This window comes from Sycon ciliatum, chromosome 3 (assembly GCF_964019385.1).
Source record: "Sycon ciliatum chromosome 3, ocSycCili1.1, whole genome shotgun sequence".
NCBI classification, from domain to species: Eukaryota; Metazoa; Porifera; class Calcarea; order Leucosolenida; family Sycettidae; genus Sycon; species Sycon ciliatum.
Genome location: NC_088645.1, coordinates 18,823,261 through 18,850,690, shown reverse-complemented (window position 1 = coordinate 18,850,690; position 27,430 = coordinate 18,823,261). Strand labels below are relative to the sequence as shown.

At 44.9% G+C, this 27,430-nt stretch overlaps 1 protein-coding gene across 1 annotated transcript; it reads left to right on the top strand.

The window, feature by feature from the left end:
- The first annotated feature begins 1,516 nt into the window (after positions 1-1,516).
- LOC135812895 (uncharacterized) lies at positions 1,517-23,826 on the top strand. Its single transcript, XM_065326113.1, has 4 exons — positions 1,517-1,802; positions 12,920-13,420; positions 20,797-21,057; positions 23,147-23,826. Exons 1-4 carry the CDS (start codon positions 1,517-1,519, stop codon positions 23,824-23,826), a joined length of 1,728 nt encoding a protein of 575 aa, XP_065182185.1.
- Positions 23,827-27,430: the final 3,604 nt, after the last annotated feature.

The window sequence follows — 27,430 nt, the reverse complement described above, 5'->3', positions numbered from 1 at the left end:
TGCTCCAAACGAGCGTACTTTTTAGATCGCTGCAGGGTAGGTCCATTCGTCATACACGTGTCCAAACGTCAGCGAAAGTTTAAAATTTTGGTATTACAATATAGAGGCATGTGTTCACTGTGTTAATCGAGCGGCTTCGCGCCCACGGGGTATTAGCCAACGCTCTTGTCCATCAGGTGTTGAACTTTGCGACGTGGGCGACTCGGCCCATGCAAAGAGCGCACGGTAAATAGCTCAGCTCAAGGAAGATGAATCGGGTGTATCTAAGCTTCAACATGATTATGAAGATAGGTAAGCTTGTGACATAACTTTTCATTGTCCCTTCAATAATCGTTATTGTACGGTTCCAATACTGTAAAACCGGAAAGTCTAACGAGTCCGAAAGTCTAACGTTTTAACGACCAATTTTTATTATGCCAAAATTCCAAAAACGTTAAACATTTTGGTTGTTAGACTTTCCGGTTTTACAAGTCTCAATTTAGATGAAAATATGACACCCTTCTTCAAACTATTGTGTTCCACGATTGTGTGGATAAACATGATGAGGAAGACGTTTTGTTCATAAATACAGCAGGCAAAACTTCGGGAACGGGAAAGATATGCCGAACGCAGTTGAATGGATTCTTTACCCGAGCTGCGTTTTTGTTTTTGCAGGCTGTGGGTATGGTTTTTTAGATGCAACCCTAGTTAAATACCATGTAAGCATGTTCCGAGAAAAAATAGCTAAAAAAACTTGGCAGAAGCGTGCGCATCACGTTGTTCGAAAATATTCTCAAACTTAAGAGACAGATTTTGGAGGACACGAAAAATAGAGCAAGTTGCGTATTCAACACACACACACCATTGGCTACGGTTCAGTATTCGTGTACAGTTTCGTTGCCAGCTCATCAAAAGGGTTGTCTTGCCGACTTCTTGTGATGCTTCTTTGTATAAGGTAGGTTTATTGGCGTGAATGTTTACAGCTTACAAAACATTCATCAACAACTTCGTAATGGCCAAGGCTGTCTTTTTGTTGTCACACTCCGCTTCTTTGTTTTCTAACCTCCCCCTTATTTGTCATTATTCCTAACTTTATGTCAATGGGCAACACATTTCATTCATTGTTGGTAACTTTTCTTTTTTCATCGGAAAAGAAGGCACAGACAGTACCCTGTGAAAGTTTCAGACTTTTTTCAAGAACCTGGATCGTGTGCTCCTGCTGACTATTGTGTAACCATCATTCATCAAATGTATTAAACTGATCATTTTAAAAACTGCTTGTGTGAGATGCTATTATTGTTGTGCTTTATGCTTTGCTCTTGTGTGTCCAGCATTGGTTATGTTCAGCACAGTCGTCAGAGTTTCGCCCAGTGATGTAGCATGCAGAACGAGAAACGGGTTAAGTGAGGAACGTGTTGTTGCAGGGAGACCAGGGATTGTGTACCACAGTACCTTACCGAACACCACAGAGGGGTGGATTGAGGTGGCTGGCCCGATCCCACATGTAACGAATTTTAGGGCTTTGCGCCGATGCAATATGAAGATTGCAAACATCAATTTCGTGATTGGACGTTCTAGTACTTGCAGTGTGACGTACAGTGTCAGCCGTGGAGATAAATATCATACTTGGAATGATGAGCTGACCTGTGGACCACATCCTTGTAATGTTGGTTACTCATTCCATAACGTTCACGATGCTCTGAAGCGCCAGTTCTATGGTCCATCATCGGTTTACGTGTTAGTAGGATCATCCTCACACTGCTCAATAAAAGGCAGTCACGTCGGGTTAGTTGTCACACCTTTATTCACCCTCTTCATGGAATGTAAGTACAGAATATAGTACAGAAAATATCCTGCAGTACTTGGTTAATGAATGTGAGGTATCTTGGGCCCCACCATTTTCTTTGTTTAAATTAATATTTTGATTGGCTCACCTTCTGAGTAATTACTACACCCCTGAAAGGCTACAATGATCGTCGCGCGATATTATTCATTTTGTTGAAGTTAGTTTGGCCTTCATATTTCATAGTCATTAATCAGTTACAGTACTGTAGGATATCGGCATTCGGTTTGTTACAATTTGTCCTCACGAAATTTCCTTTTATTGCTTATCTTGACAAAATTGAGCCTCCCAAATTGAGTGACTCTTGCTTTGTGTTGTCAAATTGTGTTTCGACCATTTCGACCAATGGTCCTACTGCTCCAATACCGTACCAAGCCAGCATTCCACCTTTCCTTGGAATGTAGTTGTGTTCGGCTTGATGGCGCTTACTTTCCCCTCATTGGAATTATGCTAATATCCATGAACCCTCAGAGTTGGAAGGCGGTTGGGTAGCGCTGTCGAGCCGTGCTCAAGCTCACTTCCTTTCTTTGGAATGCATCAGTAGTCCTTGTTAGTCTGGTGCTACCTTGTGCACGTCTGACTGTTCAAAACCTGGTTTAGTTGGTGGACTCTAAAGCATAACTTGCGCCCCTACGATTTCCATTTTTCCAGTACAAGCAATTCTTGCACCTTTGTACAACTTGACTTCGAAAAAGTTCCTAATCCCACATAGAATTGCATGCCGCATCACGAAGGTTGAAACAAACTCAATTTTCTGCGGTCAGCCAGTTGCGATGGGTGGATGAACTGTGCGATGGGTTCACCTACTTGTAGGGGATTTCGCCATTTCGAGGCTATCAGAAAGCGCATTCTTTCTCAAAAATGCTTCTGACACCCCAATTTAACTCTGTTTCTTGTTTTGCATATTTGGATGTGTTTGTTATAGACTCCGATGGAGTAATAGTCACGGCACGATCAACGTCCATGACATTTCCCTTTCCAACCCTAGCGGGTGTTTTGCCTACGAGTGAAGGGTTGAAACTTGAAAGCATTAACTAACACAATTCTGGAGCCGGTTAATTGGAGCGGTATGTCAAAGGTCCTGCAGAGGCTTCAGCTAAAACAATATGCCTTAATGTTGAAGAAAGATTTTTCTTACGTGATATTCTCTGTTGTCTACGTATTCATTTTAAAGACACTCAAGGTTCAGACTTTGAGATATTTAGGCAAATATGGACGGTTTACATTCGCATTAAACGTTTTGCAGTTGACCCTATCAAGGAAGGAAGGTGTTGGTGGCGAAAATGTTTGATCCTTTTTTTCAGTGGCTATTCTGTATCTATATCTGTGGGGTATTTGCCAAAAACCGAAAATAAAGAGAATTAGCTGAATTCTGTTTTTCGGTTAATTATGGGAACTTTTTAGTAGAGAACACTACCTTCAACAAAGATGTAGGTATAGATGATAAGTGTTACTTTGTCATGGGTATTGTTTTATGTTTTTAACTGGCACTTCATTGTAAATCACAACAGGATTGATTTCTTCTAAGACCACACATGAACACGCACATCCTGCATTGGGAGTTGAACCAGCAACCAGTACCAGCCCGATGCCTGTTAGTTTGGTGCCCCATGCTAGACCGGTGAATTCGACCCAGCTTCAAGCCGGCAATACGTCTTCAGTGTCTGGTAAAACATTACCTGCATTCTCTTATTATGTTATGCCACAGTTCCTAGATAAGGTCATAAACCCTGAAGTGTCTAATGTTTTCCAGCCCTGAAAACACAGCTGGTTCATAGCAACATTATCGCAAGCACGTTGGTTATTGAACAATACATGACAATTTGTGCGGTATTTTAACTCAGGATCCGCTCAAAACGCGAAGTCGGAGAAATATGTTGATCTACCGGTCCTGTGATGAAAACTGCACCATAGCTTAGTGGCGGAGCATTGCTAACCTTTGACCCTGGTGCCAGCTATGTTGGTGACAGTCATTTCTTTCTGCAGGATTTAACCTCTTTCAACTGCATCCAACTTATGAATAACCGTATCTTTATGATAAATGTCTACAACCTGTTTCAGTCAAATGTATAATATGTTCTGTGGTTATGGCTTAGCAACAAGAATTTTGACAAGTTATGTCCAAGAGTAGGGATAAGCGATTAACGTCGTTGTCCAAGTATCGTGCCCAGATTGTGCGACTTGAGGGGATCATTCTTTCCATGCTTTTACTCTCTTATCCTAGGGTTAACAACTATTCATGGGCATTCGTCTACAAGGCAGATATTCCCTCCGTTTACTAAGGAAAGGAACACGCTCGCTTTCTCTAGCTCAGCAAATATTGAACGACCCACAACCTTTTCCCTCTTCGATGCCTCAGAAGAGGACTCTTCAGCACTCGGCGAGAGAGCTATAATCGGGATTTCGGCGTCTGCTGGAACAGTGATGGTTTATTTTGTGATATGTTCGGTGGTGTGGAGACACAGAATCACAACCAAACGTCCTGGGTCCAGTGAAGATTCTGATAAAGAGCATCATCACAGCAACAAGGAGGCAGAATAAACTGGCATATACGAAACAGTGAATGGCGAGCGGCTCGATCAGATGAATGTACCAATGACTGTGCAGACATCGAAAGAGGCTACCGTTCCTATGTACGAAAGCACAGCTTACATGAGCACTACGAAGAAATCCTGTCAACTCACGTCGAATGATGCCTATGGAGCGACGTCGGACATGTTCTAATATACTCGGGCGAGTCTGATGAATGAGAACGCTACTTTCATGGCGGTCGAGCTCAGGTGTCTCATCAGGATCCGTTAGACAGAATTTCCTCATCCGGCGGAACTCTATGACTGGAAACTCCACGATGTAGCAGATGTTGACAGACTTGCAGATGCGAGTTGGTGTAACACTACTCCCAAATGCAAACTACGCAGCGAGCTACGCATTGTGCAGCCATTACGTTACGCTCTCGCCAGTTGATCAGCTATCTAGGCACCAGGATGTGATGCAATGACGGATGTTCACGTTTTCTTCCATATTAAAAATAATGGCATGTACCTCGCATTCATTCTATGCTGGACAATAATTGTCAAATAAACCTATTCTAACCTTTCATGCACTTCTTGCCAATAATATGCTCCCTTCGTTCACTGCTATGTCATTTTTCTCACTTTAGTAGGCAATATTCCCGGCAATAACCTATTCAAATTTTGACGGCCGCATAACTTTCAACTTTACCTTATAATTATTGTATTTGACACAACCTTTTCAGAAGATTCATTTTCTACATTTCCGCATTATTTTCGCTTGCACGTGAAAAGCTTTATATTTGACTGAAGTGTTATATTTTGAACAACCTAGCCAAGTTCTTATAGCTCATTGTGTAGCATACACTGTAGTACATGCTATTTTCTTCAATGTTTATTTCTTTTGCATGATTTGCATCAGGAGATCCCCTCGACAGGCCATCGCCTCTATAAGATTCTTTCAAGAAAGGTTATTACAGGAATACACCTATAGTATAATGTACTGTAATACGGATATGAGCACCGCGAGGAGTTTGCTTTCTTCTTAGTTCACATGTCACTCTGTCACCAAATTACTTTCTTCAGCGGTTACGTCCAAATTCATACTCGCCACTTTTACTTTCCACGTGCTTTACAAGACAACATTGAGCGTTCATCCATCCCATATTTAAACGATAGTCAGCTTATGAGGGTAGCTGTCAGCTATAGAGTGCATTGATTGTAATAAAGCACTGCTGACACGATATAAGAAGAGATGAAGGCTAGGTTTCTGAGAGTGACATCCGCAACGCCCATCAACAGGTCACATTATGTATAGGGTTCATCAGTATACATGATGCATAAAGAGAGGAAAAGACAGGTACAAAAAGAACACTGGGATACTGATTATACAGTGTTCCCTGTTTCTTGATTTTTGGGAATTGGGTTTTCACTGTATAATTCTGACGAATGGAAAAAGCAGTGGGGTAATTTGGAAATTAGAGGGAGCTACTGCTTTAAGGGTACATGGATGCAGCCAATGGGGTTTCTCGGCACTTGTGCCAGTGGTTGTGAGACTTATACACTCACCCCCAACGGTTAGGCGCTGCATTTGCCGCTAGGGTCTACTGGGTGTTAGCGGCGGTCGTAATTTCCCTTCGGAAACGTACACGATAATTTACCTTAATGCTTCAGGATAGTCTTAGATGAAGAGCCAAAGACAAATGTTTAGTATAAAAACGACGAAAAACTACAAGTTACGCTATAATGTCCAGTTACACCGCCAGATACTAACCATTCAGCTTGTGCGTTTTAAAGCATTGCACAACACAGATGGACGGTACTGACGTTGTACTGGCTAACAGTTCTAGCACGTCTTGGATGCGTACTCCAACAGCCTTCCAACTTGGAAGGTTCCAAGGTATAGAAATAGCAGCTCACTGTTCACATCCTACTACTCCCTCATTGCCACGGATGTGGACAGAAGTTGTGTCACGCGTGGTCAGGTCAACCAGCTGCTCAGAGTGCCGTTCCTACCTGGTCCCTCAGGCCGTAGCTCTATCGCTTTTGTTGGCAGCACCACATGTAACTCTCTCCCTGCTGATATTCGCGCTTGCGAAGTACGCCACACGTTTCAAGCATTGCTGTATGGCTATGACCTTATTTTCTTCCTCAACTAGCCCTCCGATGCTGTGCCTACTATGTCTTCTTCACAGATTCTGCCTGAACAGATGCTCATCAATATATATTTTTTATTATGTTCTTGTCCTCCATCCTAGTCCAAATCCTGCCTTTCCCATGCATGACTCTCATGAAAGGCCATTTCTAAAAAGTGTATAGAACAAGAATATTTGATATCATACTTCTCTAATCAACTATGATAATACCCATTTCATACACCCTCCCCTTCCTAAATTAATAAATACTGTTTTCTTTCCTTGTCCTGCTTGTTCATATGGTGAAGTAAAATACAGAAACAACAACAACAATAATCTCTATAACCAGCCGCTCCGAATTCAAGCATTCTCTCTATCAGCATTTTCGCCGATATTGTCATTACACTGACGGTATCCCAACTCCTTTATTACCAGATTTTGTAAGCCTCGATCTACTTCCTTAGCCTATCCTCGATTAACTGCTCTCTTTACATGAAGTTGTCATTTCATTCTTCTTGCAGAAGATCCCCTCGACAGGCCATAAGCCTTTGGGAAATCCTTAAATATAATAAAAATACAAACATTAAGAATGAAATGGGCACACTGGTTATGATGGGTTCATACTTGAGGAGCGCTGCAAGGAGAAACATACCCACAAAGTAAAAAATGTGAATTACAGCAGTTGTTACAGATTGCATAACGGCATGACCATGAAAGGTGTGAATGACAGCAGTGGTGGAAGATACTACTTCAAGTGACATGCACTGGAGCTGGTTGTCTCTTACTTGATTATGTGAGCACTTACTTGTACAGCCTGGAAGCCTAGAACTTCACTGTCTTTAGAAGTTAAGTTCATACACGACGTGTGAAACCATACAACACCATATGCAACCATCACAACCTGGATAGCAGACATCCTATCCGCTAATATACTTTACTTCCTTGTAAGCCCACCGGCAAGATAACACACTATCAGATATGTTACCTGATGACTGGGCGATGTGCCAGCCTTGATGAGGTGATATTGTATACTATGCATGATAGACCTCCATGTCAAATGCGACCATCACAACCTGAATAGCAGACATTCTATCCGCTAGCGTCCTTCCTTTTAACCCCACGGCAAGATACAACACTATCAGCTTTGTCGCCTGATGACAGGGCTATGTGCCAGCCTTGATGAAGTGATATACTGTATACTATGAAAGATATACCTCCATAGTATCTAAGCGGTTATTTTTGTGTGGTTGGACGTTGGAATTTTATACATCATCGATGCACTGGAGCGCATCCAATTAGCTTGCGTATCAATGCTCTCTCCTCTAAACACCCACGTGTCACGTTTCAACGTCATTCCGCTTATCAATAGTGTGCCACCATATTGGTACTACCTGTTCAAACTAGAAAGCCGCCATTAATTACACTTTGCTCATTATCAAGTGCGTAAAGCTGTCCAGATTTCTAGGCTGGACATTTTTCAACTGTAACTCTATTGAAACCTCTTCCGTCTTCCGCACCCTCTCAGCCAACGCACGACTACCCTCAGTAGCCATTACACACACAACAATAATTGGAAACAAGGAAGATATTATTTGTACGTCAAGTATTTATAATATTTCTTCTGCCAGCTGGTTTGCCTACTAAAGGCTCGTCAGGGAAGGTGATACTGAATAGGATATTGTAATTGTCAATTATCAGTAGCAATACTGTATTGATATACCCGCAACCCCTTCGATGTTTCAAAGTATTGGTCTGTGTGTGTGCAATGGATAATGAAGGTAGCTATGTGTTGGCTCAGAGCGCATGGAAGAGGAGAGGAGAAGAGATGTTTGCATTATCGGGCAGCCGATTGGTACCGCTATTAATCTTATTATTGATTCAACTCGAGTATCACATGAACGGATGTCTCACGCAAGATTGAAACACACCAGCAGACCATATAGCTGCAGGCAACGATTTACAACCGTAGCCCAACAAAACATACGTGTGTGCTAACATGTATCTTCTTTGAACAACACCAATATACTCTCCTGTGCTAACCTGCTGCCTTTGCCTAGGGTGCAACATTTCTTTCATTGGTCAACACAGATTTTGGTGACAAATTCGGATGTGTGGCATACACGGAAACATCGACCATATGTTCGAATAGCAGTGTTTCCCGGTGCTGAGGAACCACTAGCATGCTACACATCCAGTGCGTTTTCTGTGTGCCATTCATTCTATTTTAGTGAAGCGCATAGCTTATTTTCTAGCATTCTCTAAGCAGAGAATGTCGTGATGCATGAACGGCACATGATGAGATTTTCTGTGCATCTCAGAAGCGCATCAAGATACTGGTATCGCCTGTTTGGTGCCGTTCTCTAGAGCATGCCCTGACATGTGGATTGAATTATTCCCCAGTAATCCGACTGTGAGTTGCCTGCAGAATTTCCATTCTGCAAGCACCATCGCTCTGATGTCGGACAGAATCATTGCCTGAGTTTAATGTGCTCAAATAGCGAGTGCTTTCTAGGTCGATCCAGGACATTTGCGTCGGGCATATCGGTGGCTAGCCTTGAGCGAGTGTCTCGTTTATGTTTTACTATAATTATAGAGAGCTCTCTTGACAGTTTGGTTGGGGCGTATTCACGTGCATCGGGCATTATTGAACTTTGCGACGCGGACGATTCGGCTCGTGCAAAGAGCACCTGATCAACTGTCCGGCTCAGCGAAAATGTGTCAGGTGCATCTCAGCTGCAACAAGTTTATGCACTTAGGTAAGCCTGTGAACGACCTTTCTTCAACTCTGCAACAATGTTCATTGTACTGTTCTAATAATCGATTTAGATGACAGTAAGGTACACTTTGAATGGAGTGACAAGTGATGAGACCTCTCTCTCTCTCTCTCTCTCTCTCTCTCTCTCTCTCTCTCTCTCTCTCTCTCTCTCTCTCTCTCTCTCTCTCTCTCTCTCTCTCTGTCTCTGTCTCTGTCTCTCTGTCTCTCTGTCTCTCTGTCTCTCTGTCTCTTTCTCTCTCTATATCTCTCTCTCGCTCGCTCGCTCGCTCTCTCTCTCTTTCTCTTTCTCTCTCTGTCTCTCTCTGTCTCTCTCTCGCTCTCTCTCGCTCGCTCGCTCTCTCTCTCTCTCTCGCTCTCTATCTCTCTCTCGGATCTCTTTCGCTCTCTCTCTGTTTTTGGTGGACAAGGACATCTCTGGCGTTGATTGCTTTCTTACTTCGACTTCTGCCGCGCCTTTGTTCTCTTACTCCCCTTTATGTACAGGTGTTGTGCAAGCCCTCCTTTAATATAGTCTGTCTCATTTAGCCCTGAGATGTGTTGAACTTTTGATGCATAGTGACTATGACACTCATCATTCACTCCCTTGTCACTGGACAGTTCTGTCCGTTTGGTTTTAGCGAATTCAAGTAAAGAAAAACACAAACCACGAATGTCGACTAGGTCCGAGCGGAGTGAACTGCAGAGATTGTGGATGCAACAGAACACGAAACACATGGACTTAGTATTATTATTGTTATTATGCACACACTCATGGCCAAGGCCAATCAAGGAGGAGGAAAAAAAGAAGAAAGAAAAACAAGTGCAAATGAGAACAACAACAATAAAAGAAGAGATTGGGCTGCAAATCAAGTTGTATTATTTGGTTTACGGGAAATGGTCCAAGAGATCACGAACAAAGGCATAAATGTTTTCACATGATTGCCTTTTTTGGGGAAGCGAGTCTGATATCCATAATAGTAGGATATTGGCTCTCCACCCGAGTCTTAGTATGATATTTTTTGACTTAGCCAATTATATGGTACCTCAAATGCAAGTATGATAAACGCATGATTTTGTCATGATTAAATAACGTTAAGCATCTAATGGCTCTGTAACTAAAGCGCAGAAGCTGATCCCTCACGCTGTCAGCGAGACAGTGTACGTAGACATTGTTGGCGTACTCGAGCTTGCTCCGGACGAATGACGTTGTTTGTTCGTTTGTATTTATTTTGATTCGCATAGAACCCAATAACATGTAAGCGAATATGAAAATAATGAGAATGAGAATTGAAATACTTTGATCTTCAGCGTAGAGTCAGCGGTACATCAGAGGGAGATCGGGTACAACAGAAAGAGAACAGAAAAAGCAGAAGATTTCGCTTGTCTTCAGCATCTACAGGGCACAGGTATAGGGGATTACCTGCGTGCGAAACTGCTGAGCGTGATAGATGGCACGGATGTCGCTGGGAGGGCATTCCATAATACAGCACCCTTGCAAGCAAAGCGCCCCCGCCCCGCAACCGAAACATGTGGAACTACCTTCTGGCTTGGCCAGCAAAGTTCGCCCTTCCATATAAATAACCACCTAGTTTATTTTCCATCTCTTTCCTAAGTTTTTTGAGGTGCGCACTGAAACTTGGAGTTGAGTCGATAGTCAGTACCGGGTTCTTAACTTCGTCCGAGAGGGTCAATAACAGTCGAACCACAGACAATTCTCAGGCTAGGAGGAGAATGTGAGCGTCTGCCGTGGATGGGTAGGACCTGGCTCTAGTTGGAGTTCAGGAGCAGGCCGCGATCTGTAAGGTGCTGCTTCAACACAGAAAGATGTTCGTCTAAATGGTAGCGTTGGAACGCTGGTGACTCACACAGCTACAATCACTTTCAATGTAATTGCCATGCTTGTTACAACAGCTGCACTTAGCTCGCATGGACTACTGCCTAAGGGAAGGCCTCCACTTTAGGCTGCCATGCATTCCTTTTATGTATTCGGCTGTGCATCCTGATCCATTTCCCAATGTAGCGTATCCCCCGGCTATAGTCGTTAAAGTCTAGTTCACATTCGACGGGGCGCGACGGGACGCGACGTACTGATCGACGGGAAGCGACGGGACAGGCTTGCCGCGTACAATGTGAACACCAGGAACGGAAACGCCACCGTTCTGTCGTATGGATCGGGGAGCGAAGGGAAGAGTTGGATTAATCCAACTTTTCGTACCGTAGACAGGCGTAGTCGGGGACGCAAGCGTACAAAACAGCTGCATTTTGAGTGTGAACAGGAGACGGCGTCGTGCGCCGACTACTCCCGATTCGTACTCGGAAATTGTTAGCATTTCTAACACTGCTGTTCCCATGATAACCCGCAGAATGGTTAACATGACTTGAGTTGCATTTTAGCGAGATAAAGTCTGATGTCCGCTTATGGTGTTTAGGGATAGTTCAGGATCGTGACAGACGAACTGTGTCATCATTTCCTGGACCTAGTATTTGAATGGCACACCTTTCGAAGCTACTTTTTTTGGTCTTCATACTGGCTTTGTGAACTTGATTCCGCTTAATTCAAGGAGTAATAATAGAAAAGAAGTCCCGGAATTACAAGAAATTAGGTCCAAAAGTCACCTTGCCACGGACCGTGCCTTGTGACTTGCGCGGTTTGCTGTTGAACGACGCAACGACAGCAGGACGTCGTGTCGTACAAATCGTGCAAGATGGTACAGGTCACCCTAGCCTTCCTGACAGGCCCTTACGTCCCGTACCATCAGTGTTCCGTCAAATGTGATAAGGTTATGGAGTCTCACCCTGTAAAAGACAACAGTGTGTTGACTGACACCCGTGTGTATTTTGCCTGCGTGAGACTGTGGCCCCTTACAAAATGGTGGCAGCGGTAAATTCATTTTGTTTTATTCTAACTTCACACGTTTCTCCGATGGCTTAACTGTAATGTACCTGCCGGGCCATCCGCCGCAGCGCCCGCCGCAGCCCCAGCTCCGCCTGCTCCTTTTTGAATAAGCCTCTTATACGGGTTACCAGAGAACATGTTATCACTGGCCTTACACAACACCTAAAGAAAAAGCAAAACAAAACAAATAAAATATTTCATTAAAAATGAAAGAAAATGAAATCCCGCTTGCTCCTGCCCAACCACCGAGAGGGTTGTACCATTTCCAGCCCGAAAGGCCCCAGGGTCGCCTGGAAGCCAACTTCGCTTCCTAGCTAATGCACTTTGACCAGGTCGCGGCCGTCGATAACTGTACCCCAGTTCAGCAGACCGAGTTCCTGGGCCTTGCACTAGAAGTCGAGGCCCAGTGGTGTCAACAGTCATTTTTGATACTTGCGCCATTTAGGAAAGAGCTGTCTGCTCTGAAAGGACATCCTATGCACCATTAGTGTAATTCTTTATATGTTTATTGGCCGCACATTTATCACGTTTCTTTTAACTACACTTCCTGGGTTGTTTTTCACCTTTCTGCTCCGCTCAATGTTCTTGGTCCCATTTGCTCTTGCATAATGCATTTACATCACCTGAAGAGAAAGCACGAAATTCAACCTTTGGAATTGTAAGATCCTGAAGTTTGTGCTGCTGCGAAGAATGATGTAAGCTCAATTTTTCGAATGTGATAAATCGATCATTGAAACAATTTGTTGGTGTTATGTGCTACTATTCGCTTTATGCGCTTTATTCGTTTTTTCGTGTGCCCAGCATTGATCATGTTCAGCACAGTAATCAGAGTCTCACACGGCGGTGGTAAGATGTGTAGAATGAGAGCTAACTCAGGTGAAGAACGCGTTGTTGCCGGGAGAGACGGGATTGTGTACCACAGTACCCAACCGACTGAGACGGAAGAATGGAGAGAAATATCTGGCCAGATTCCACTTATAACGACATTCACAACTTTGGAGCCCTGTGACATGAAGATTGCTCATATCAATTTCGTGATTGGCCGAAATAGTCATTGCAGTTTGACCTACACTGTCCATCGTACAAAAAACAGCCAGGCCTCAAATGATAAGATCAGCTGTGAATCGAGTCTTTGTAATGTTAGTTACTCATTCCATAACGTTCAAGATGCTCTGAAGCTCCAGTCCTATAGTCCATCAATGGTTACAGTGATAGTAAGCTCATTCTCTGGATCACACTGTTCTATTAAAGGATATCAACACGACAATGTTTTCCGGCCCTTATTCAGCCTCTTCATGGAGTGTACGTGGACAATGAAGTATAGTAAAACTTACTTTACAAAAATATTTATTGTGATGTAGTATGGTGATCTCCCTTGTCCCCGAAGCATAGGTTATTATTCCCTTTAGCTATGCAGAAGACGCTACTTCAGCAACGTCTGGCGCTAGCCAGGGTCCACACAGCTTTAATTCCCGTAACTATGCCGAATACGTTATTTCAGTAACGTCTGGCGCTAGCCTGGGTCCACACAGCTTTAATTGGTATTTGTTTGTGTGTTTGTGTCACGCCTGGAGCTATCCCGTGTCTGTCCCGTATCTGTCCCGTAGCTGTGACTACAAAGACTCTACAGGATTGTACATACCCACCAGCCACAATGTTTCCTGGCTCCCTTATCTGTCTGGTACCTCCCGTACAAACAGCTGGCCACAATATTCGTCGTATTCTGTATACGACTCCCTGATGAAGAGGGAGATTTGGAAAGAAATAGGGAGACGAGGAGGAAATGTATTTAGAATGGACGTGAGTTGCCAAATAGATGATAGGATGCGTCAGCAAAAACATACTTTGGAAGTGTAACAGTCCAACTAACTTCAGTAGTCATTCTTGGAATAAGCAATTATCCTTGCCATAATGCATTCTTATATACATGAACAAGCAATGATGGACATAACACCTAACAGCAGCAGCGTGATAATAGCAGGTGATAAGTGTATCCTATTCCTAGTGTTAGTAGTAACAGTGAATCTGTTACACCATTCCCCCCTCTCAACTGTCAGAACAGTACCAATTCGAAGGAACAGTTATGGTAACTAATGATCATGCATGGTAATGTGGAATGCATGGTAGCCGAAAACAACACTGATGAACTCAAGATCCAGTGCATGTCCTCTGCTAATAACGCCTGGCTGGCAGGGAAGCACTATCCTAATCATGCAGAATGCTACATTTCTATTGCAACACGTAGAAACTAGCAATACACTGTGGCTGCCAATTAAATAGCAATTTTATGAAAAACGGTCCAGGTAGGTTTTCAGCGGAATAATAGCGTTTCCTGCTTCATCCCTCAAGTATTCCTCCGGCTCCCAGGTGGCATCTCGGTAGCCCCTCCATTTCACTAGGTACTGCGTGCGCCGTCCTCTCTTCTTGCGCGACAACACCTTTTCGACAATGTACCGCGTATGGCCATCCGCATCGGTTAGGGGTGGAGGTGCCGGCTGAGTACGGCCCGGTATCTCATTGCCATGGTACAGCTTGAGGGCAGCAATATTGAACACTGGATGGGCCCGAATGATTCTTGGAAGAGCTAATCTGTACGCATTCGGGGCCACTTTCTTCTGCACCTTGAACGGCCCATACCACTTGAGCCTTAATTTGTGTGAAGGCCTGTCTCGTTCCTCGGGCGTCAGCAGGAAGTCCCTGAAGACCAACACCTCATCCCCCTCCTTCAGGGCGTCCTCCACCCGTCCTCGATCCGCATACAATGATTGCCGGGCCTGCGCCGCCACGATGGCATCCTGTGCCTCACGTAGTGCCTCTACGCGGCCATCCAGCCATGACAGGGGACCATTCGTGTCCATGCCAGCTCCAGCTTTCTGCTTCGTCAATAAGCTCGAGGGAGTAACTGGATGGCATCCATGGTTGAGGAAAAATGGCGTGTTACCTGTTGACGCTTGATCGGCATTGTGGATCGCAAACTCACATAGCGATAGGAGTTCATCCCAATTGTTTTGCCTATGGTTGACGAGAGCTTTTAGTGTATCCTCAATGACACGGTTCACACGCTCAGTCATGCCATCGGTCTGCGGGTGGTTGGCCGTGCTCATTTTTAGCTCAACGCCAAGAATACTGAAAACCTCCTTGAAGAACGCCGACGTGAATCGCGGATCTCGATCACAAACTATCGTTTTGCTCAAGCCATGGGCAGCAAACACATGATCCACGTACAACCGGGCTGCCTCCTTAGAGTCAACATGAACAGTCGTCGGGATCAGGTGCACATACTTCGTCAGACGGTCCACAAAGGTTAGAATGGCGCTATGTCCTCGGCAGGTCAGCGGCAGTGCCATGATGAAATCCATGCTGATGTCTGTCCAGGGCTGTTCGGGGACTGGAAGGGACTGCAACAGTCCTGCCTTGGTCTGGCTACCCTTTACGCGTTGGCACCAGTCGCAAGATTTAACGAAGTCCTTCACAGTACTTCTCGTGCCTGGCCAATAGAAGTATCTGCTCAGCTTCAGGTAGGTCCTGTCTCTCCCCGGATGGCCGGCCGTCAGGCAATCATGATTCTGTTTGAGCAGTTGCAGCCGTACCGGACCGCGAGGAATGCAGAGGCGAGCATCGCCCGATGTTACTAGGTACAGCCGCCGGTCCACACTGTTCCAGACGTACCGCTCATGCATGGCGTCTTCGCTGCAAGCCATCAAGCGCTTGATTACTGGCGAAAGCTCTGGGTCACTATCATACCCTGCTGAGATCTGATTCGCAATTCCTTGATTCACATCCAGAGAGAACTCGATTCCATTCAGTTCCAAGTCTGGTCGACGTGACAACGGGTCTGCTATGTTACACTTCCCTGGCTTGTGATGTACCGTGTAGTCATAGTCGGCCAGGAATTCAATCCATCGAGCCTTTCTCTTGGTTAAGTTTGGTTTGGTCCTGAGGTAGACCACTCCCATGTTGTCGGTGTAGAGTTGAAAGTGGCGAAATAGGTAGACTCGCCAGCACTGCAGGGCGTACACTACAGCCAAAGTTTCTCGCTCGGCGGCCGTGTAATTCCGTTCGGCAGAAGACAGTTGTCGGCTCACGTAAGCCACAGGATGCCAGGACTGGTCCTCTGCTTGCTGCGTTAAGACTCCTGCCACAGCAAAGTCACTTGCGTCAGTCTCAACGCGGAAATCCTGACTGACGTTTGCTAGTCGCAACACTGGTGCATCCAGCAGAGCAGACTTCAATCGCTCAAATGCCTCCTGTCGAGTCTGATTCCACTCGAAGCGCACATGTTTCCTTGTCAGTTCCTCCAGGGGTTTGGAGATGGCCGAGAAATGGTTAATGAACCTTCGAAAGTAATAAGCGAATCCCAGAAACTGTCTTACGTGCGTGACCGTCGTCGGGACAGGCCAGTTATGCACGGCCTTGATCTTCTCTGGATCTGGGGAAATGCATTGGCCGTCTATCCGGTGCCCAAGAAACAGAACGTCTGTCCGGCCGAATTCACATTTAGACGGTTTGCAATATAGCTCATTCCTCCTGAGGGCGTTTAAGATGGTTCTGACATGATCGAGGTGCTCCTCCCATGATTTGCTGAATATGAGGATATCGTCTAGAAACACCACAACGAATTTACTCAGGTATGGCTGGAGGACACTGTTCATCAAGGTTTGGAATGTTGCCGGGGCATTTATTAGGCCGAAACCCATCACTGTGAACTGAAAGTGACCGAATGGGGTATTTATTGCTGTCTAGCTGCTTCCCTGAGATGAGGAACGTCTCGATCGGTGGGTTGGATTTGTCCGTGCCATCACTTTCACTCGGTTGCCAGATGATGGACCCACCCTCCAGCATGATTTCATTGGTACGAAAATTGATCTGTGGGTTCGTCCGGGTCAGCCATGGTTTGCCGAGGATCACGTCATACCGCGTCATAGGGAATACTAGGAACTGTTGGTGCTCGCTAAAGTCGCCGACTACGGTCTTCAAGCTGTCCGTTTTCGTAATAGGCTATGAGCGGACCGATCCATCAGCAAGTGTGACGTTCAGGACGTCGCTACCGGTTGTTGTGGAGATGTTGTGCTTCTTGACAAGGTGAGTTGAAATGAAGTCGTGGGTTGACCCAGAATCCAGTAGCATGGTAACGCGACGTCCATTTATCTTGCCCTGGACGCGCATTAGGTCGTGTTCGTTGTCGGCGGAAATGCTCCCTGTGCTGGCGGTTACTTCATTAGGCCGGCCAACAGTATCAGGTGACGAACGCTTGACAGGCGAGGCTTGAATTTCGGTCTCCTCGAGGCGTGGTTCCTCATTTGCTAAGGGGCTGAATTTGTTCTGAACTTTGATTGGTGGCCTATTCCTGGGTGCTCTCGTGTTCGCCAGTAGTCGCACTCCTTTCCTTACTGGCGTCCATCGTTTAAAGAAGGCTTGCTTGTGGCGTTCCTCCCTCCTTCTGGACAGAATCTGGCAATATGGCCGGGTTTCCTGCAGGTGAAACACAGCCTTGAACGACCCTCTGGCTCCCTGGTTTCTCTCCCACCGGATGGTGTTGGTTGGCTTGACCAGGGTCCAGGCTGGCGCCTCTGATGCCCTGGTGCGCGCACTGCCTTGGCGTAGCTTGCTTGGGCTAGCCGCATCGACTGGTCTGCTGAGACCGCAGCTCGTATGGCTTGGGCCAAATGTTGCGGATGCTCCCTAAGTACCTCACCGCTTAGGCCCTGAGCCAGCCCACGCGTGAACAAGATAGCTCTGGAGTGGTCATCAAGCTCGGGAACTTGTAAGCTAAGCCGCGAAAATTTGTTGATGTATTCGTCAAGAGTCTCATCTTGGTGAAGAGCGAATAAGTCGATGCGCGCCTGTTCCCTGTCATAAACACTTCTCCCAGCTTGCTCTTCAGGTCTGGCCAGTCGGAAAACAGCGTGTTTGCCTCCTGAGAGGCGATAAACCAAAGACGAGCGTTGCCCTCCAGAAAACTCGCCGCGTAGCTCAAGCGCTCCTCCGCGTTGTCCAGCTGCAGGGACTTCATGGCGAGTTCGATGGCGAAGGCCCACTCCTTGAACTCTCTTGTATCTCCACAAAACACAGGCGGAGACTTAACATGGCGCATGCAGGGCCTCTCTCCGCTGGGAGCTTGAGCACGTCTTGGCGTTTGATCTGATCCATCGCACTGACCGAGTGCGATAAGGTGATTCAGACGCTTCTGAATGTCGAATATACCGTAGGCGACTAATGCGGCCACTGCGCATAGCCCGAACATGACGAAAAGAAAAACCATCCTCTTGCTACCAGTGTAACAGTCCAACTAACTTCAGTAGTCATTCTTGGAATAAGCAATGATCCTTTCCATAATGAACAAGAATGAACAAGCATGAACAAGCAATGATGGACACAACACCTAACAGGAGCAGCGTGATTATAGCAGGTGATAAGTGTATCCTATTCCTAGTGTCAGTAGTAACAGTGAATCTGTTACAGGAAGAGAGACCACGTCGTCTCCAAAATAAGCCTGAACGAGCGATTCAGCGCGGGTCAAAGGAAACGTCGGAAGAGAGATCCCATTGACTCCAGAACGCCCGTGATCGGCAGAGTCCGCGCCGGACCCAGGAAACGTAAGAACAGACATCCCGTCGACTCCAGAGCGCCCATGATCAGCAGAGTTAGCGCCGGTCCCAGGATACGTCAGGACAGACATCCCGTCGACGCGCAGAAAAACTAAATCTGCAGCCTCTTTTGCCGTCGGACAGGATACGTATTTTAGGAGACTGTAAAGTTATGTTATATGCTCCACAGGCAACTATGCATTCGGCCGTCCTCAATGGTTCAACAAGTCAATGTATTACTACAAAAAGGCCAGGACGCATTTGTGGATGTTCAGGTTTTTTTCATCTGGACGAGGCGTCATATGCAAAGAAGCCAGTTGATCCCCTTCTCCTCGAGCACAAACGGAGAAATAAGTTGGAATACGCTGGGCGTATGATACATGTCGTTCATGGGACCTTCACTCCCCTCATCTTCTCGACGACCGGATGTACGTCGGGAGAAACCAGCCGATTTCTCAAGCGCTTCTGCGGTATGCTGGCTAACAACGACAACAAGAAGTATAAAAAAATGATGTGCTATACCCGGACTCGGTTAGCATTTGCACTGCTAAGAGCTGCTATAATGTGCATCCGCGGCTCCGGCTAGGCATACCACCGTCCAGTCAATGCACTCCGAAAGTTGGCTGTTGTAGAAGGCCATATGTGAGGTGTTGTTTGTCTTAGTTAATATGATTGTAGGTGGATTCTAACCTGTATTAGGTGCTGCTGGAGCTTTGGAGTGAGTGGTGCTACAAGTACATAACATGAATAGTGTTAATCACACAATGTTTTTCTTTTGGGTGCTAGTTTGTAGGCGAAGTGTGTGGGTTACATTTTTGGGGTCTTTTGGGTACATTTATTTCCTTTTCTGGCTTTCTGGGTTTGCAATTGCATTGCATTTTCATCCATCGTAAGTTTTTGGGGAATTGCGTGTTGCTCCCGACATGGGACCTTGCGGTTTTTCTGCCGACTATAATTCTCACTGGACTGACTCACAACTGCCATCTAGAGCACGGGAGAAGTCCATCGAACCGTCCACTCGGAAAACATGCAAAAAGCACCACTCCCTGCTCAATACTCAGTATTTCGGGGAATCCACCCCTCATCAGTTGCGCTTGATTAGGCTAAAGAAGATTGTACCCGAAGAGCACCACTTATCTAGTGCTCTCCAGCCACAAACATCACCAGGGAAACAAACTTACAGAGGCGCTCCGTTTCCAGCGCGACAAACACCTCGTGAACACCAAATAGCAGCGTTAGTTAGTGTCGCTAATGCAAGTGCAAAACAAGCGCCGAGGACCGCTGGTCCTTCACAACGCTGTTGACTCCAAACCATCTGATTTGCAAGCCCGCGCTGGGGACAACAATAATAGTTTGTGTTTCTTTTGTCCGTAAATGAGGCTTCATGATCACCTTGAGTCACCGAGATCCTTCTGGACACATATTCAGCACATATTCATCCTTAGCAGAACCTTGCCTACAATGCTCTCAAGCCACACTCGCGTTTGCCATAGCCATTATTTGCTTGCTTCTCAACTCGACCAAGAACATTGCACTTGGATGTGATTGAGTGACAGGACAAACAACACCATCTTTATGTGGATCCCGAACTAAATTCAAATACGAGAGGCCTAAGGAGCACAGCGCAAACCACATGATTTCTCCGATGGTTTAGAAACCAGGTCAAGACGATGCTCGGCAGAACCTAAAGTCTCGACCGCATTATACCCAGCATATTCCTCACTACGTGCAATGGTGGATGGGAAAACAGCTGTTCCGTATCCACTCCACTAATCAGCCCAACGAATCCACGAATATCACACCGCAAATGCACTGGTGTGATATTGGTGGACATGTCGAAAGCTCTTGACTTTGTCAAACACACCATCTTGGCACATGAGCTATCCTACATTGGGGTCGGCGGTACTGTCCAATTATGGTTCACTTGTTACCAGAGTGAGTGGCCTCAACACGTAGTTGTGAGTGGCAATTGCTCAGAATACGTCGCATGCAGTGGAGGGGTGGCGCAATGGATCCGTCCTAGTCCCCATCTTGTACATACTATACATGTGAGGCATTTCTGTTTTTTTGTTACTTGTTTTTGACATGCAGTTGCGTCTTCAACCGACACATCACCATCGCAAGGCGCTCGACCGGCAATAGAGACCACTCTCTCATCTACGGTTTCCTCTTCACTCTCTCCAACCACATTGTCATCATCGGAAGGAATGCGCACGGAGGATTTCCAAACTACTAAACTGAAAACTTTCTCGCCCGTGTCTTCTGTGTCTATTCCCCCAGCGACCATATTGCCATCGGAGCTTACCCAAGGGACTGCCATGTCTACCTACGGGCGGGTGACCAGGTCTAGCGGTAAGGAATATAATAGATCGGCAATGACCCATAGATACCACAAACCTTACACATAGACAAGAACAGTCCTACAACGTGAACTCTTACACGAAGGACACACTTAATTTGATCAAAGAACTGCAACGATAAAATATTCTCCTTCTGTAACCATATTTCTGGATCTAATTTACGAATATACAGAGCTTCCAGCACAGCAAGATGTAACTTAGACCTTCCACGAGTTAGAATAGAAAAGATATGATCACTACACAACTTGCGACAACTAGCACTGCCCGACAAATGACGCTTGCAGGACGATATCCGATCTCCTAACTCCGTCAACTTCGACGCTTGCCCTTATTCTCCCCTGCTGGGCTTGTTTGTTTCTCTGATCGGTTTGACACCTCCAACGTCCGCAGAATCCATGGTCGATTTTGATGGACTGCTTGGTCTTCGTCGTTTCCTCTTGTCGATCGTTGTTGTCACGTCCAATATCGACGGATTCAAATCTCCAGTACTTGGTCTCTTCACGTTGCTTCTGGTAAATCTTCCGATGTCTGTAAGCTCCAGTGTCACATTGGGTGGTTTTCGGGACGGTCTCCCTCGCTTCCTCACGCTAGTCGGAGATGGACCAAGCTCCCCGCCCGTCTGGCCGGAGGCGCGCATGCGTACATCTACCCTGGACGCAGACAAAGGCGTTCCGGCATCAGACTACGAATCATATTTTGGAGGAGGCCACGACGAGGACGAATACCACGAACGTCAACAGGGACAAAACATAAGTCACATGTTGACAGATGCGTGAGCCCAGGTGCGGAAGGGTTCCACCTACATACCGATTTTCACATTCTTCGAGCGGAAAAAATGGATAAGATTGCTTCCACACCTGTTGAAAGTGTGCCCAGTGTTTTCTGATGTGTTCAATGTGTTTGTATATAACTTGCAGCTTCTGGTTTTGATGTTATATCACTTTAATCATTCATGTTATCACCTCTGTCCAAGTGTGGACTTTTATCTTTCTTTCTTTTTTGGAAACTCAGTATAGTTACGTGTTTTTCCAAATTTCCAACACTCCCAGTACTATCGTTAAGATAGGGGAAAAGTGCGGTGCTCCCTACATAGGAGCTCGCGGTTTTCCCCACGATTTGAATTCTCACCTGACTGACTCACAACTGCCATTCAGAGCAAATGATAAATCCAACGAATTGTTCACTCGGCAAACCTGCAAGAACGCATCACTCCCTGCTCAATACACAATGTTTCGGGGAATTCACCCCTCATCAGTTGAGCTGGATTAGGCTGAGGAAGATTGTGCCTGAAGAGCACCACTTATGATTATAGTGTTCTCACGACGCTAACATCCCCAGGGATGCAAACGTACAGAGACACTCCGTTTCCAGCGCGACAAACACCTCTTCAACACCAAAGAGCTGCGTGCCTCAGTGTTGCTCATGGATGTGCTGAACAAGCGCTGAGGACCATTAGCAATTCACAGCGTTGCTGCCTCCAAACCATGTAATTCGCAAGCCCACGCTGGGGACAACAATGTGAGGTAGATTTTGGTGCGAACTCGGCGATAGTAGGGGAAGAGTGGGTTACTCCCTACATGGGAGCTCGAGGAACACGAGAAGTCCATCGAACCGTCAACTTGCAACACACTCTTTCCCTACTATCGCCGAAGTCGCACCAACCTCTTCTTCACCTGTTATCCTGCATATAAGGCAAAGAAAACGTTTCATAGTTGAACGGAATTGTCTACTTAGTTGTGCGGATTCGCGTCTTTGCATGAGAATGTGTTGCTAGATTGCGAAATAATAAATTCATTGCGTTATTTTCTTTAGGAATGGGTTTGGTCCCACACTGGAGCTCGCGCTATTCCGCCGACGACTTGACACTTGACCGACTGACGACTGCCATACAGAGAACACGAGAAGTCCATCGAACCTTCCACTCCGCAAACCTTTTCTCGTTACAGAGGCTTTGTGTGCATGTAATACCTGACGTTGACTGAATTCAGCACATCGTGGGTAACGGTACAATTTTAGATGTCGCTTGTGCTACTGCTGTTTGTGTTCTATGGACTTGTCTTTTTAATGTTTCTGTTTTCTAGTTACATTTCGGACCTCATCAAATCCAGCACAAGGCCAACCCACTACTGCTGATAATGACGAAGCAATTGGAGGGTCATCAGGTCCTAGTGTCACACCACAATCAACAGTCACTATGAAGGCTGCAAGTACCCACCACCTTAGGCCGACAGAAAAGAGCTATATGTGGATGATTGGAACTGGTGTAGGAGCGTTACTATTGCTCGGGATCATACTATCTGTGCTGTTATATTACAAGGTAAAGCACATTTCATCAGTGCTCCATGTTTCTAGTGACTCATCCGGGGGCGTACCTGTCCCCATTGAAGTACGTACCCTAGCGTGCGAAAACCCGCAGTATGGTGTGGCGGAGGATATACCAGTAAGGTTTAACGTGAGCAGCAGCCAAAGCGGATACTCAGATGTAGATGTGCAGTATGTGGATGGGAACCAGGTCTTATCGGAAGATACTACTTATGACACAATGATAAGGAGCTACAGGCTACATGACGGGAAGAGCGATGCGAAGCCGAAGCCCTCTACTCAAGTTCCACAAGGAGGTGAACAACAACAGCTGGATGATGGTGTTGGCGAACAACAACAGTATGATCGACTGGACATTACCCTTCGAAGAGACAGTTATGCGGAGGTTGTGCCACGAAACTTGCGCACACAGTCTACTAACAGAACTGCCACAGCATAAAAAGCAGAATCAGACAAAGAACCTGTAAGGAGCCCACCGAAGCTTGGTGATGAACCGTACTATGCAAGAGGAGAATATGACACCCCCAATTTGTAATGGATCGTAGCAAAATCGGAAAGAATGACAAACCACCTGACGAGATAAATTTGACTTGATTATAACAATAGCAATTCACATGTTATTATCAATCGAATGCTCATTTCCTCTAGCTCTATATTGAATTGAATTGAAAACAGCACTTCTTTTAAGCTACCAGTTCTCTCAAAACAAACAGGATATGTTATCCAATGTTATGCAGATCACAGCATCAGGTTGAGTCAGCCGCAAAGGGAATCTGATATAAACGTCCTTTTCTTATCAGGAACGTCAGGTCTCCCAACCATACTCCCACTCAAAGTTTACAGCAAAGCTGGGTGGTTAGCATTTCGCTGTAAGTTGGTTCAATCAACTGTATACCGGTAAATATTATGCCTGCCGTGCATGGTAACATATTGCTCCACGTTGCCACCACCAGCCTATGTACTTGCAGCATTCAATTTGTATTCAGGATAGCAGTCCATTATGCTTTGAAGTATTACATTATGTTGTCCATCAGTCTGGCTATTGCAGTACATTGATATTAATTTTGTTTTCCCTATTCGAGGCCTTCGCTAGGGGGAGTGCAACGAAACCCACCTGAAAACGTTATCCACCACCTATACATCTACTACACACTTTTGTAATATTCTCGTTTTTCTCAATTTTTTTCTGATCTTCAATTTGCTTTAAACATACAAAACCAGTATAAAAAATCGGTATGCACGTCTGCATGTGTTCTGATTGTATTTGGTACCATGTTTCGCAACACATCTTCCAGACATAATCTCTTGTCTTTCATCCTGAAAGATATTCTTTTCCATAGAGAAGATGTGGATTCCGCTTTCAGCTGATCAACAAAACCTGCGTGACGCTTGGATGGACACCGGCTTGGGTTTAGAATCGGAACTGCTTCGCATTTTTTTATTGTTCCTTTGCGTTTCAACCATATTCATATTATCGTTATAAAAATAATCATGATCACATATCACGTTCGCAGAATTATTATTATTATTATTATCAAAATTTTGATAGGGCAATCCCCACAGGCCTAAGGCCTTCTTACAGGGTACCCTAGGATGAACGTGATAGTCTTGTGAGATGTCACAAACCTAATTATAGCAATAAAAACTGCTTTATGGCAGTTTTCTAAAAATGGGTATTGTGTTCTAGTCCTTGGACCCCGTCTAAAAAGTAAGAAATTAACGAAATGCGATAGCCGAAAATTAAAATTTCACACAAAACCTCACAATAATCACACACAGGATGAAAAGCGAGTAGACCTTTCCCCTCGTGGTCCACTTTCCAATTCATGCTTGTTGGCGCAGTACAAGTCACCCGTGAAGTATCAGACTAAACAATTGTTGAAAGCAGTATTTTTTTATACTAAGATCCTCAAGTGTTGTGATTTTTGTGAGGTTTTGTGTGAAATTTTAATTTTCGGCTATCACATTTCGTTAGTTTCTTACTTTTTAGACGGGGTCCATGGACTAGAACACAATAACCTTTTTTAGAAAACTGCCATAAAGCAGTTTTTATTGCTATAATTTCTTTGATTGGAACGAGAAAATCGATTCTGGGTTTTCAATAATATTTTTGTTATAAAATACACAGTAATACATGTCAAAAAAGTAACGTAGTTGCGTGATGTCTGCGGCCTTCATCCTATTCATAGCTATATTATAATTTCTTTTTTTTTGGCTAAGGTTATTATCAAGAGTCCACAAACAAATGTTTATGCACTCTTGATATTATTATAATAATTATGTCACCAATGGAATGCCCTAAATGATGGCCTAGCGCCTCTACATGTGCATCATATCAAATTCAATACCGTATTATACGCATTGATGTGCGCGCCTTTTCTTGCAGAAAATGGCACTAGTCTTGCATATTCATGTTCTTCTGCAGGGGAATCATATGGGTAGTGGCGGTGATACTTTTTTTTATACGCAGGTCATTCTGTGGATGTTGCTGTGGCAGAATTTCATGACTTTCATAAGATTGTCTTGTCTTTCAGAAAATTCAGATTTCCACACCCTAAATCACATTTACTTGAGAATTGTAACCAGGTGCGTGCCGCAGATGTTTTTGTTGATACCGTGTTTATGGTAGTCATGGGTTGTCGTGATAACGTCATCCTGCATCATATTGTACTGAAATCGTTATCCTGTTGATGTCGATAAAACTTTTGGAAGTGGTTCAATGGCTTCAAAGTGTAACAAGTACACGATTGTCTAAAACAACACAGCAAAGTAGGAACAATAAACATGTATTAAAATGTACACAAATACATTGTTGAGTCCGACACCAACAACTTCACTGATCTTGAGGATATAAGTGGCAAGGATATATGGCTGGAGGTACTGAGAGATAAACATGATAATAAAATGTTACGTGTCTTTGGTAAGTATGAATGATATCCAGTCAAACATCTTTAGGACGAACATCAAGGGACCGATGGTATTTGTTCCGTGAGTTTGTTTTAACCCTATTTTATAACCAGTGAATGCAATTATTTTTCCAAAAGAGACACGAATATATTTATTCTACAGCAAAATACTCTAAGTCAGACCAAACCATTGACTCGTCTTGTATGAAACAAATGAGTCACTGAACCTTTCTTTAGGAGCATGACGGCAACTGAAACAACAACAGCGAAAATACGATACATGTACAGCACATTCTTGAAGGTACTACAAACAGAGTGCCGATCGTAATTCTTGCTTTTCTGGCACGCAACTATATTTAGGGGCAGTACAATCCAGGCGCTACTTACAAATCAAACAGCCCAGACTCGAGTAAACAAATCCAATCGTACGAGATTTTCAAGAGACGAGACTGCACCCATTGGTTTGTTTCGTATGAAGCAAACAAGTCACTGAATGCATGAACCTCTCCATGTCAAAATTATATGGAGATTTTCCCTGATATGCGAATTTATTTTGCATACTCGGCCAATGCTTTCCCCCCAGATTGGGAACTGCCAACGATGCTATGCCACTGCAAAATTCAGATTGTACCCTATGATCGGAGCACGGAATGCCGGAAGCAATCATGACCAGTGCCTTACTTGTAACGTGCCAATGAACAACGAACATGAGTATTTCGACAACACATCTAAGCCTCAGCAGCAACATACAACATAAGCCTTACCGTCAAGAAGTTGAACTCGCGTTCTTTGCACACTGTTGGCAAGGGCAAAGAGATACGAATGGATCTAAATCCGAATAAAATCAGCACACGTTTCCGTAAATGAAAGGGTGAGCATAAGCAAATGAATCGAAGGAAACTGGTCAACTCCGAGATCACCTGTCATTGAGTATTCCGTAAAAGGAGGCCTCAACAGCAGAAAAGCTAAATTTGGAAAAGGGATCCTGTCAGCGTTTCCATTATTTTTTGTATTCCACCTAAAATGAGCACACTTTTCGTAAATGAAAGAGTCAACACAACCAAAAGAATCAAAGGGAACTGTTCAACTCACCTGTCATTGAGTAATATTCCGTGAAATGAGGTCTAAGCAGATCCG

Excerpts from the sequence above, each read along its gene's own strand:
- LOC135812895 (XM_065326113.1), top strand. The coding sequence starts at position 1,517 with ATGAAGATTGCAAACATCAATTTCGTGATTGGACGTTCTAGTACTTGC. Across the intron at positions 1,803-12,919 it reads ATTCACCCTCTTCATGGAAT|CATTGATCATGTTCAGCACA; the intron begins GTAAGTACAGAA and ends TCGTGTGCCCAG. Across the intron at positions 13,421-20,796 it reads ATTCAGCCTCTTCATGGAGT|TTGCGTCTTCAACCGACACA; the intron begins GTACGTGGACAA and ends TTTGACATGCAG.